The 13,367-nt window shown below is 41.8% G+C and overlaps 1 protein-coding gene across 6 annotated transcripts; it reads left to right on the top strand.

Moving 5' to 3' along the window:
* The first annotated feature begins 916 nt into the window (after positions 1 to 916).
* pcdh18a (protocadherin 18a) lies at positions 917 to 10,901 on the top strand. Of its 6 annotated transcripts, none has more exons than XM_005159847.5 (4): positions 917 to 3,856; positions 4,146 to 4,201; positions 6,563 to 6,732; positions 9,623 to 10,901. In XM_005159847.5, the coding sequence occupies exons 1-4, from the start codon at positions 1,367 to 1,369 to the stop codon at positions 10,279 to 10,281; spliced, it is 3,375 nt and encodes a 1,124-aa protein (XP_005159904.1). In that variant the 5' UTR covers positions 917 to 1,366; the 3' UTR covers positions 10,282 to 10,901.
* The last annotated feature ends 2,466 nt before the right edge of the window (positions 10,902 to 13,367 follow it).

Genomic DNA, 13,367 nt, shown 5'->3' with positions numbered 1-13,367 from the left:
ACAAATTAATAGAAGATCCTGAAAAACCTCAGACAAGTTTTTAAAGCTGTGATATATATTCTAATATATAATTTTTGAGGATCTTGTAGGCTTTTCTCTTTTAAAATATGCCTGTGTTATGTTCTCCAGCATGATTAGAAAATCCTGCAAGATAGCCTGTCTTTGCTTATAATTATATTACGTGCTTAAACCCTTTATCTATCTATCTATCTATCTATCTATCTATCTATCTATCTATCTATCTATCTATCTATCTATCTATCTATCTATCTATCTATCTATCTATCTATCTATCATCTATCTATCTATCTATCTATCTATCTATCTATCTATCTATCTATCTATCTATCTATCTATCTGTGTGTTAGAGAGTGAGTGATATGCATATTATAGTTTGTCAAGATAAGTTCATGTTTAGATAATAAATCAAATAATAAATGAATGAATGAATGAATGAATGAATGAATGAATGAATGAATGAATGAATGAATGCCTAAATGAACAAACAAACAAACAAACAAACAAACAAACAAACAAACAAATAAATAAATAAATAAATAAATAAATAAATAAATAAGGTGATGGGTTAAACTATGAAATACATATTTTTAACAAAAAAGCTGCAGGTTTAGATCTATAAATGAGGTCATATTATAAATGAAACTTTGCTGTAGCTGCGCAAGCTAAATGGACATTCTGCGTGGTGTGACCTAAAATAGCGGTAAATAGGTGAATAGATTTTATTGACAGTCATCTAGAGGGAAAGTTCAGCTCGAGTTATTCTTAAATTTTGCTCTCTCATCCTTTGTTGAAACGCGTTCAGGAGAGGGAGAGAGAGGGGGAGAGAGACCCTAAAGGGCGGAGTTATCCACTTCCTTTCTCCTCTTCATTTAATTGGGATCTATAGTGGCTCTGTGTTGAATGGTCAGTTGCAGAGAGAAGGGGCAGCCCTTGATTTAGGAGAAGCGTTTTGTGTGAAGCCGTGGCACTAAAGGAGGCTTTGCTATTTTGGGTTAGTCAGTCAAAGAGTGTCTTTAGACAGCGGGAGACAGATACGCGCGCGCACAGGCTCTCCAGACGGAGGTTGAGCTTACAGTCTCTTGATACGCGCAACAGATTTCTCCTTAGTGACAGAGGGATATGCGCTTTTGCTTTAAATGCTATTGCTTGACTTATGCTTCTGCACACTGTTGTTTTTTCAAGACCTATTTTTTTGTCGCCGGAGCTTTCAGAGAAGACGTTTTTCTTTCGGATTTGTGGATGTTTTTGAGACCATAACAACGCATGTGAAGGACTGAGACAGCACAACAAAGGAAGCGACAATCATTCTGAGAGTATATTTTTGCAGTGCCTGACGGAGCCCAACATGGAGACTAGCAAGGGTACAGTGCTCTGTGCCACTTTACTCAAACTTGCTCTGCTCGTGACATTGGCAGGGTACACCACGGCTGCAACTCTAAAATACCAAGTTTATGAGGAGCAGAAGGTGGGTACTGTGATAGCCAGACTTCGAGAAGATGTCGCTGATGTTTTGTCCAAACTTCCAAGCTCGATTCCGTTACGATTTAGAGCCATGCAGCGGGGAAGCGCGTCGCTTCTTTCGGTGCGCGACCAGGATGGAGAGATCAGCATCAGGACCAAAATAGACCGCGAGAAACTGTGTGAAAAGAATCTGAACTGCACTATCGAGTTTGATGTTCTCACTCTTCCCACGGAGCACCTACAGCTGTTTCATATTGAAGTGGAGATTTTGGACATTAACGACAATGCGCCACAGTTCGCGCGCCCCGTCATTCCCATAGAGATCTCCGAAACCGCCGCCGTGGGGACGCGCATTCCCCTTGACAGCGCCACCGATCCAGACGTCGGGGAGAACTCACTGAACACATACTCTCTGACCCCGTCTGACTTCTTTAAGATTGACATTCTAACCAGAACCGATGGAGCCAAGTACGCAGAGCTCGTTGTGTTAAAAGAGCTTGATAGAGAGGTGCGAGCAAGCTATGAACTCCAGCTCACAGCCTCAGACAGGGGCGTTCCCCCCAAATTTGGAACAACGCTCCTGAAAATCAGCATAGCTGACTCGAACGACAACAATCCAGTGTTTGAGAAGCCATCTTATGTGATCAACTTGCTTGAAAATTCCCCTTTAGGCAGTTTGCTTATTGATCTGAACGCCACTGACCCAGATGAAGGGGCCAATGGGAAAATCATATACTCTTTCAGCAGTCACGTGTCACCTAAAATATTAGAGACCTTTAAGATTAATTCTGATAATGGTCATTTGACACTGATGAGGAAAGTTGACTTTGAAAGCACAAATTCTTATGACATAGATGTTCAAGCTCAAGACATGGGCCCTAACTCGATGCCAGCCCACTGTAAAGTCATAATCAAAGTAGTGGACGTGAATGACAACAAACCTGACATCAGCGTCAACTTGATGTCCACTGGTAATGAGGAGATAGCTTATATATCAGAGACGGCTCCTGTAGATACATTCGTGGCTCTGGTGAGTGTAAATGATCTGGACTCTGGCTTAAATGGAGAGGTGGAGTGCCGTCTCTATGGCCAGGGTCATTTCAGGCTGCAGAAGTCATATGAGAAGAACTACATGATCCTTACAAACGTCACGCTGGACAGGGAGAAGAGGTCAGAGTTCAGCCTCACTGTTATAGCTGAAGACAAAGGTTCTCCAAGTCTATCCACCATCAAAAACTTTATTGTGGAGGTCCAGGATGAGAACGACAACGCTCCAAGTTTTGCAAAGAGCAGATATGAGATTTCCAAAGCAGAGAACAACTCGCCTGGAGCTTATTTGTCATCTGTGAAGGCCTCAGATCCAGACCTGGGCCCAAATGGACAAGTGAGCTACTCTATACTTGAAAGCATGGTCCATGGTAGCTCCATTTCCACTTACGTCACCATTGACCCATCTAACGGAGACATTTATGCACTACGTACTTTTGATCGTGAAGATGTAAGTCAGATTTCATTTTTGGTCCAGGCCCGGGATTCTGGAAATCCTCCACTGCGTAGTAACGTGACTGTTGTGTTGACTGTCTTGGATGAGAATGACAACAGACCAGTCATCATGATGCCTCAGCTGTGGAACCACACAGCTGATGTTCCAGTATCTAAATATGCAGAGATTGGGGATGTGGTAACAGTTGTCCGCGCGATGGACCATGATGCTGGTGCTAATGGTGACCTCTCCTGCTCTGTTGTTGGGGGAAATGAGGCAGGTTACTTTAATATGGATCCTAAAACATGTGAAATTCGGACTAACGTCAGTATACAAGAGGTTCCACGGGATCACGTGGAGCTCACCATCCTCGTGCAGGACCATGGAACCCCAACACTCAGCGCAAGAGCCCTACTAAGACTTTCACTTTATGAAAACATCGAAAACCTCATGAATCCCCATCTGACAGGTGGAAGAAATGGAGACGGCCCTCTAGATGTCTCCATGATCATCATTATCTCCCTTGGGGCAATTTGTGCTGTTCTGCTTCTTATCATGGTGGCCTTTGCCCTTCGCTGCTCACGTGAAAAAAAGGACACTCGCTCATATAACTGCAGGGTGGCTGAGTCTACATACCAACAGCATCCTAAAAAGCCCTCACGACAGATTCACAAGGGGGACATCACCCTGATGCCAACCGTCAATGGGACCCTCCCGATCCGGGCACACCATCGCTCGCCGACCTCTTCACCTGGACCAGAACGCGCTCACATGGGCAGTCGGCAGAGCCAACACAGTCGTCAATCCCTGAACAGCCTGGTCACTATTTCCTCCAATCACATCCCAGAGAACTTCGCCCTGGAGCTTACACATGCCACGCCCCCTGTAGAGGTAAAAGCTAGATTTGAATGCATATTGAAACTCTGTAATTGATACTGATCTTCATGAAGAGCCTGTAAATTGTCTGCTTATGCTCATCTTTTCATTCACCTGTCAACATAACATTCACGTCATCGTGTGTTGTGCTCATGCTAACACTTTTGATTTGTTCATTTGTGTGGCTGTCTGTGTGTGTGTGTGCGTGCGTGAATGAGTGTCGTGTTCCATCAGTATTTATTTTTATTTATGTCATCTGTTTTTGCTATAGCAAGTCTCACAGCTCCTCTCAATACTCCATCAGGGTCAGTATCAGCCGAGGCCCAGCTTCAGAGGGAACAAATACTCTCGCAGCTACAGGTAAATTTACAAACAAACAACTAATACTTCGCTCCAACTCCAAGTCCAAATATGGGCATGATGTGCTCCTGAATAGTATGGCAGAGTAGATGGGTAGTGATACTCAACCTGTTGTGTGCTGCTGGTTCGATCCGATTGGATGATAGGTATTCTAAAATGTTTGTGGTAGAATAGGACAGAACTTCCCTGTTGCCGTGGTCACCCACGTTCGCAGATCCTGATTGGACTGCTCCTCACATGAGGTCATAGCTTGCTTTCTGTGCTTTTTTTTCCTTCCTCTCATCTGCGTTTTGTTCTTGGATCATGTCATTTTATTCTGTGCATATTGTTGAAACCATTGTTCCATACAATGATGCATTTCATTCTCATGTTGATGATTTAAAGACATACTAGAATTAGACAGCTTTACTCCTTTTTGTTTGTCCTGCACACCTCTGCTGATGTAAAGCAAAGCATTTAAGGGATGTTTTTGGATGTGAGAGTAATGCATAGTGATAAACCGACATTGTAAATGCATCTGCTTATAAAATGCTTGACTTTTTACAAGTTAAAATGATGGGTGGGGCTTTATCTTGCCTGCTTTGCATATGCATGTTCATAGACAGTATGCAATGCATAAAGAAGCTTTTAGAAAACTTTATGTTAAGTATTAAGTGTGATGGGTGTCACGGTGGCTCAGTGGGTAGCACGATCACCTCACAGCAAGAAGGTCACTGGTTTGAGCCCCAGCCAGGTCAGTTGGCATTTCTGTGTGAAGTTTGCATGTTCTCCCCGTGTTCGAGTCCATAGACATGCAGTATAGGTGAATTGAATATGCTAAAATGGCCTTAGTGTATGTGTGTGAATGTGAGTGTATGGGTGTTTCCCAGTGTTGGGTTGCATCTGCTGCATAAAACAAATGTGGGATGAATTGGCGGTTCATTCCGCTGTGGTGAACCCAGATTAATAAAGGGATTAAACCGAAAGAAAATGAATGGATGAATTAATCTGGCCATAGTGTATGTGTGTGAATGTGAGTGTATGGGTGTTTCCCAGTGTTGGGTTGCATCTGCTGCATAAAACAAATGCGGGACAAATTGGCGGTTCATTCCGCTGTGGTGAACCCAGATTAATAAAGGGATTAAACCGAAAGAAAATTAATGGATGAATGAATCTGGCCATAGTGTATGTGTGTGAATGTGAGTGTATGGGTGTTTCCCAGTGTTGGGTTGCATCTGCTGCATAAAACAAATGCGGGATAAATTGGCGGTTCATTCCGCTGTGGTGAACCCAGATTAAAAAGGGAATAAACCGAAAGAAAATTAATGGATGAATGAAACTGGCCATAGTGTATGTGTGTGAATGTGAGTGTATGGGTGTTTCCCAGTGTTGGGTTGCATCTGCTGCGTAAAACAAATGCTGGATAAGTTGGCGGTTTATTCCGCTGTGGCGACCCCAGATTAATAAAGGGACTAAACCAAAAAGAAAATGAATGAATGAATGAATGATATTGGCCGTAGTGTATGTGTGTGAATGTGAGTGTATGGGTGTTTCCCAGTGTTGAGGTTCATCTCCTGCATAAATCAAATGCTCGATAAGTTTGTTCAAAAGTGGTTCATTCCGCTGTGGCGACCCCAGATTAATAAAGGGACTAAACCAAAAAGAAAATGAATGAATGAATGAATGAATGAATGAAATTGGCCATAGTGTATGTGTGCAAATGAGAGTGTATGGGTGTTTCCCAGTGTTGGGTTGCGGGCATCCGCTGTGTAAAACAAATGCTGGATAAGTTGGCGGTTCATTACGCTGTGGCGACCCCTGATTAATAAAGGGACTAAGCCGAAAAAACTGAATGAATGACATTGGCCATAGTGTATGTGTGTGAATGAGAGTGTATGGGTATTTCTCAGTGCTGGGTTGCGGCTGGACGGTCATCTACTGCATAAAACAAATGCTGGTTAAGTTGATGGTTCATTCCACTGTGGCGACCCCCTGATTGATAAAGGGACTAAGCCGAAAAGAAAATGAATGTAATTGGCCATAGTGTATGTGTGTGAATGAGATTGTATGGGTGCTTCCCAGTGTTCATTATGTAAAACAAATGCTGGATAAGTTGTCAGTTCATTCCACTGTGGCAACCCATGATTAATAAAGGGACTAAGCCGAAAAGAAAAAGAATAAACGACTTCATACAGATACACATAATGCCACTCTTGATGTGTCACATGTTTAGATTCCTTAAAAGTAACAAATGCAAATCTAGCTGTAGGTTAGCTGTAGGTGATTCAGCTCAGTACTGGTTATACTAGACTATTGCATGTAGTTTTAGCATACTCCATAGCATGAGTCTTTACCCATGTGTCTGTTTGAATGTTTGTGCAGGTACGCCCTCCAGGACATGGATAAGTTCAGTCTGAAAGATAGTGGGCGTGGCGACAGTGATGCGGGCGACAGCGACTGCGAGATGGGCCGTGATTCGCCCATCGACCGGTTGCTAGGCGACGGCTTCGGAGACCTCTTCCACAGCGACGGACACCACCGTCTCCACCCAGGTGAGAAATGAAGTCTGTTTGGTCTCTCGTGTGGTTTCTCACCTTTTTATCACCCTGAATTATGGCCTTCATCAGCTTGATTATATCGAGCACATTGCGTTTATGATGCAATTTAACACCTAGTCTACAGTGACTTACTTTTATTACATCGTGAACAGGTGCAGGTATAAATTAAATGACCTGCGCTGTGCTTTTACACTCAGTATGCAAGAGAAAATTAAGGGAAAAGCCTTTGAATTATGCGGCTATTTTTGTAACCGCTACCTTTTTTAGCTGCAATCTGTTTCATCAGAAGCTTAAGACAGTGAGTGTGTGCATGTTCATGTGTGAAGGCGTGGACTAGAGTGTTATTTCCCTGTATTCATTCTTTTCTGTGAGTGACAGCCCTATGCTTTCAAAATCTGAACTGAGGAAAATTCACCGTAATTGCTTTCACAATGCAGTTAAACCCCCCTTCCGCACGCACACACTCTCTTTTCTCTTCCCAGAGGGCCGCTATTTCAGCCCTGCTCTTCCTCTTTTATAGAGAGAAAGAAGCAACCTGTGTGCATCGATTAGAGTTGCACCCTTTCCTCACCAAAGCAGTTATTGTCATTTTCACTCAGCCGCATTTTCCCTCCATCCCAGTTCCAGTTTGTCCTCTCCATTTCTTTCCCCTTGCTGCTTTGTCTCTAATATTCAAATTCAGTCCTATCTGATTCGTGTGAGGTGGCGTTGCCAAAGTAATGAATAATAATCCAGCTTAACAAAGGATGTCAGCCTCCACAAGAGAAACTGCAATGGAAGAATGACAAACTCACTATCTCCTCAGCTTTTCAAGCTTCCTCCCCACCACCTCCGAAATCTGTTTCTCTAACTTTACATCCTTATCATCCTTCTTCATTTTACCATCCCCTTTCATCGCTTTGTTTTGCTCACTTCTGTCATCTGTCACGTGCCCAGAGGAAATTTCATTGCTCACAGGTTGCTCCTTCATTGCTCAGGAGATTTATGTTTCATCTAAAAGCATAGTTCAGCCATAAATGACTCACTATTTACTCACCCTCAAGTGGTTCCAAACCTTTATGAGTTTCTTTCTTTGGTTGAACACTGAAGAAGATATTTGAAGGAAGCTGGAAATATGTAACCATTGACTTCCACAGTAGGAAAAACAAACACTACAAAGGTCAGTGGTTACAGGTTCAACAGTAGAAAAAAAATCAAACAGGCTTGTAATAATTGACAATATTTTGGGTTAACTATCCTTTAAGTCAGGGGTGTCCAAACTCGGTCCTGGAGGGCCAGTGTCCTGAAGATTTTAACTCCAACTTGTCTCATCACACCTGCAAGGACTTTTCTAGAAAGCTTAGTAAGAGCTTGATAAGCTAGCCCAGGTGTGTCTGATTGGAGTTGGAACTAAAATTTGCAGGACACCGGCCCTCCAGGACCGAGTTTGGACATGCCTGCTTTAAGTACAGTGCAGACTTTGCCTTAGGGATATCTTCCAAAACAGGGGTGTCCAAACTTGGTCCTGGAGGGCCGATGTCCTGCACAGTTTAGCTCCAACTTCCTCCCACACCTGCCTTGGGCTGCGTCCGAAACCGCCTACTACTCAGTAGGTACTGCATTTGAATTTAAACGTACTACTCGGCCGTTAGAAAAGTACGTTCTATACAGTATGAATGTGAAAAGTATAAATGGAATTCGGACGTACTATATCCGCCATTTTGACATGGTCACGTGACCTACCTGCGTCAATTGCGTCGCTTTACGCTTTACTTATCATGGGATAGCTAAGCATGCATTGGATGCGCACTCTAGAATCTCGCCGGAAGTAGTAAGTCATCCGGGTATTTCTCGCATACTGATTTTCGAATTCTATGAATTCGGACATACTACTCGGCTCGCATACTGATTTTAGCGTACTATATAGTATAGAAGTATGCGGTTTCGGACGCAGCCTTGAACTCTAGTATAGCTAGACAGAGTTTGATTAGCTGGTTCAGGTGTGTTTAATCAGGGTTGGAACTAAAATATGCAGGACACTGGCTCTCCAGGACCGAGTTTGGACACCACTGTTCCAAAATATTTTGTTATTAAAAACTGATATAAGTTACAAAATCATTGTTTAAACCACAATGAGGTACTAAAAGCAGATAGTTTTTTAATTTTGCATTTTTGAAAAGTATCATGCACACAAAACATACACCCACTGGCCACTTTATTAGGTACACCTTATTAGTATCTGGTTGGAACCCTTTTTGCCCTCAAAACTGCCTTAATCCTTTGTGGCATAGATTCAACAAGTTACTGGTAATATTCCTTAGAGATTTTTCTCCATATTGACATGATAGCATCACACAGTTGCTGCAGATTTATCGGCTGAACATCCATGATGCGAATCTCCCATTCCACCACATCCCATAGGTGCTCTGTTGGATTGAGATCTTGTGACCGTAAAGGCCGTTCGAGTAAATATTCTCTTTTTCAGACCATTCTTTGTAAACCCTAGAGATGTTGTGCGTGAAAATCCCAGTAGATCAGGAGCTTCTGAAACACTCAGACCAGCCCGTCTGGCACTAACAACCATGCCACGTTTAAAGTCACTTAAATCACCTTTCTTTGTCATTCTGATGCTCAGCTTGAACTGCAGCAGATCTTCTTAACTATGTCTACATGCCTAAATGCATTGAGCTGCTGCCATGTGATTGGCTGATTAGAAACTTGCATTAACGAGCAGTTAAACAGGTGTACCTAATAAAGTGGCCAGTGAGTGTATTTGTTTTGTCAAAACAATCCCCATTCACAGTCATACATAAAACCAACTAAAACTCTGTAGGCCAGTAATGGATGATGTCAGTTTCTAAAGAAACTCTAGATTACTAAAAAAAAATCTTTCTTTGCCTTTCAGCAGTCATGAGATTGTGTACGGAGGAGTGCCGTGTGTTGGGTCACTCTGACCAGTGCTGGATGCCATCTCAGGCGTCCTCGGATTACCGTGCGAACATGTTCATCCCTGGAGAAGAGAGCAGGCCTCAGGTCCTTGAGGAGGACCAGCAGTCAGTGGACTCAGCTAAGAAGAGCTTTTCTACCTTCGGAAAGGACAACGAGGAGGAATGTGGCGGCTCACTGCTGTCAGAAATGAACAACGTCTTCCAGCGTCTTCTGCCAACTTCTTATGCTGACGTCCGAGAGCTTGACGAATCCACCAGCCAGCCTGCTTCCTCCATCGGCATGGAGATCAGAAAGGGATTCCTACCGGGTAAGGCGTCATCTACAGGTTCGGCCTACCCACAGGGAGTTGCCGTTTGGGCGGCCAATACCCACTTTCAAAACCCTGGCGGTGCCGTGACGAGCGGACATGCCACAACCAATCACGCGGCATCGCAGGCGCATTTAAAATGGCTGCCGGCGATGGAGGAGATCCCAGAGAACTATGAAGAGGACGACTTGGAGAGCGTGCTCAGCCAAAGGCAGGGAAAACGCAATGACACAAGACACGAAGTTGTCGATGCTAGTGAACTGGTTGCCGAAATTAACAAATTGCTTCAGGACGTACGCCAGAGCTAAACAACAATCGGTTAAAGAACATTTCCCTATCTCCTTCTTTTGCGTTTGCTTTGTTTTGGCGGAGCAAACTAATCATTTAAAGGAAGAGAAAGGGAGAGAGTTCAGCGCTGTAGCCTTGATTGAGTCGCACGTGAGAACGTTTTGGTTAATATTGTTTACTATTTTGGTCTTTTTTGTACACATTGTGATTGTAAACACCTTTTCGATTATTTTTTAATCCGTATTTATATATGTGTATATATGTGTTTGTACAGAAAGCAATACAAAAGTCTATTTTTATACATTATTTCACTGCATGTAACTAAAATGAAATGAAGATTTGTTTGTATACTTGAAAATGTTTGAATGTGAGCGTGAGTGTGTGTGTGTGCATATGTAAGGCTGTTTTAATCGGTACAGATTTCACAGTGTATACAAACTATTGTTGGTGGTCCAGTTGTCTGTTATCATTATTGTGAACACCGAAATACTCTCAACGGAAATGGCTCTTTTACATGGATTTTCCATGAGTGACTGTGAAATGTTTCTTGAGACCTTTTAAAGACTTTCTCCTTGTCAACAGACCTTTCTGTTACAATTTTACAAAAATGTTGCATTAAAAACATACATTTGGAAACATCTCTTTCCGTCTGATTTTCATTCATTATACATCCTGTAGCAAATCTATTGGTCCTAGATGTGATTTTATTTACCCTTTAGCAAATTCACATTTGTAAGCTTTGGTTATGAAAGCATCTTTTACCATTAGCCTTGGAACTTGTAGAAAGTGAAGCAGACAGAATTGATCAACTCCCTACAGGAATTCTCATTTAACACACACATGCTTCTCTTTTCATGGACCTCTATCACCGCTGCTTTCACTAAGAGCTCCCCCTTTTGAGCAGAGCAGGTATTGCAGCCACACAAAATAAATGTTTCATGACGTGCAACAGGAGAAGTGCTGATCAAATCCTCGTTGTCCAGATAAACTCCTTTATTAAAACACATTTGATTTGCAAAGACAACTCATTTTGTTTGTTGTCTTTGCAAAGCTTGAAATGATGCAATTTAACCATAATTACCCAGCCATAACTTTTAGTAATCAGCTAACCCTGAGGAATAGGCTAATAGAAAGATTATGGCTGCACATAAAACCCACCATGCCCCCTAAATGTTGTTATCAGAGGTGTTTGATTAATTCATACACACGTGATGTGGCCAACTGGATCTTTAATGGATTTATCAATATATAATATCCTAGTGTAGGGACACGTGTGGGTTTATGTCGGATCTATGCATGGATGTTTATAAATGTGTGAGCTTGCCTTGTGTTTTGTGTGTATGTGTGGTTAACACCTGTCGCTGTGTATAATTTAACAGCAGGCAGCTGTTCAGGATTAGTAATCTGGAGTGCAGCCAGTCGATGTGATGCAGTGTGGAAACATCTACACTAGCCTGACCACAGCATAGAGCAGCCATTATCCACACACACTCAGCATTGATTTTACTTTATTATTCTTTGCAGCAGTCGGTGAGCAGGCTCTATTCTCACACAATCACCACTTTCAGTATGCATTTTAGACTAATTGCATGGTGTAAACGGTTGGCACTCTGGACTGTGAATGCAGAAGTCTCCCATGGCGGAAGCTGCTTGGACTGTGCACGACCTTGAACTTGGTTTCTTCATCCTCATCCCGTACCTTTGACCATAAAGCAAGCTTTAAACGTGATGACTGTAAGTGCGGGGCTGTTAACCTCAACATGCTCCCCACAATTAGTAAATTGCTTTGCATAAAAGTGTCGGGAGCAGCGATGATAACTAATCATCAGGAATGAATGCTGCAGCCAGCGAGCGCCACCCTGTTCATTTAGGCTAAGTTGGGTTGCTGTGTGGAGCGGGGGTGTTAATTCACCTCGGGGTCAGTTTAATTCGCTTCCTCTCTGCTGAGCATCACCTGTGGTCTGAGGTTTCTGTTTTCCTGCTGAGTAACTCTGAGGAAAAGATGATGACAGAATTGGACTGCAGTGGTAGTACAGTTTTTACTGTTTATTTTGTGTGGAAAATTTCATCAGGGGTGTTGCTAGGGTTGCGATGCTAACTGACATAGCATGTTATAGAATATAGCTATAAAATAATAAGCAATGCATGAACTGTGATTTCAGTATTGCAGAAACAGATGCAATTGGCTATATCTAGATAAATATGTCTAGATATCTATATCATATTTAGAAAGCTAGTACAATTTACGTTTTTCTGAATAATTTGCTTGTATTTACATTGATATTTCATTTCACCAAAACTACATTTTACACTGTGAAAACATAATAGGCCTCGTCAGTTGTTAAAACCATTCAGTTTTGCGAAACAGTTGTATTATTACCTCATTAGCTTCAGCTCCGCAAAATAATTAAGAAATAACGACAGTACTTACGGTGCAGTGGTGGGTTTTTTAACACAGTCCCACTCCCATTTGCCGGTAGAAACAGGTACTGCTGAACAGCTGACTATTAAATACCCGACACAAAAGTGGATGTTGTAATTTTAAGTACTTACAAAATAAACAAAATAAATCGTATACAACCTATTTTTTAAGTGCAACATTTTGCCCTCACAATGTCACAGATTTTAATGTTCATAAGTTTGGTTAAGTGGAAATCATTTAATAATGTCTTTATTCAGTAAGGATTCATTGGGTATTTTTTAAAAGAACACTCCACTCATTTTAAAACTGCCCTAGAGGTTTTTTTAATCCATTCATCCAATCTCTGGCTCAGGAACGCCTTTAGCTTAGCTTAGCATAAGTCATTGAATCATATTAGATCGTTATCATCTCACTTAAAATAAAAGAGTTTTGATCATCTTTTCAAGGTAAATCTTGAGTTTCATGTTGTTACACTGGATACTAAGACTGAAAATGAAAAGTTTTTTTTTTTTCTAAGCCAATTTGGCTTAGAACTATACTCTTATTAGACTATTATTTTATTACAATAATGCAATAATCAAGAAACTTTGCTTTGTCAATATAATCTTGCTGTAGACTTTTTTTAAAACGCTGAATAATATAATTTCATCAGTCTCATACAAAATGTATAGAATATTTGAGGTT

The sequence above is a fragment of the Danio rerio genome, chromosome 1 (genome assembly GCF_049306965.1).
Source record: "Danio rerio strain Tuebingen ecotype United States chromosome 1, GRCz12tu, whole genome shotgun sequence".
NCBI lineage: Eukaryota > Metazoa > Chordata > Actinopteri > Cypriniformes > Danionidae > Danio > Danio rerio.
This window is presented reverse-complemented; position numbering and strand designations above follow the sequence as displayed.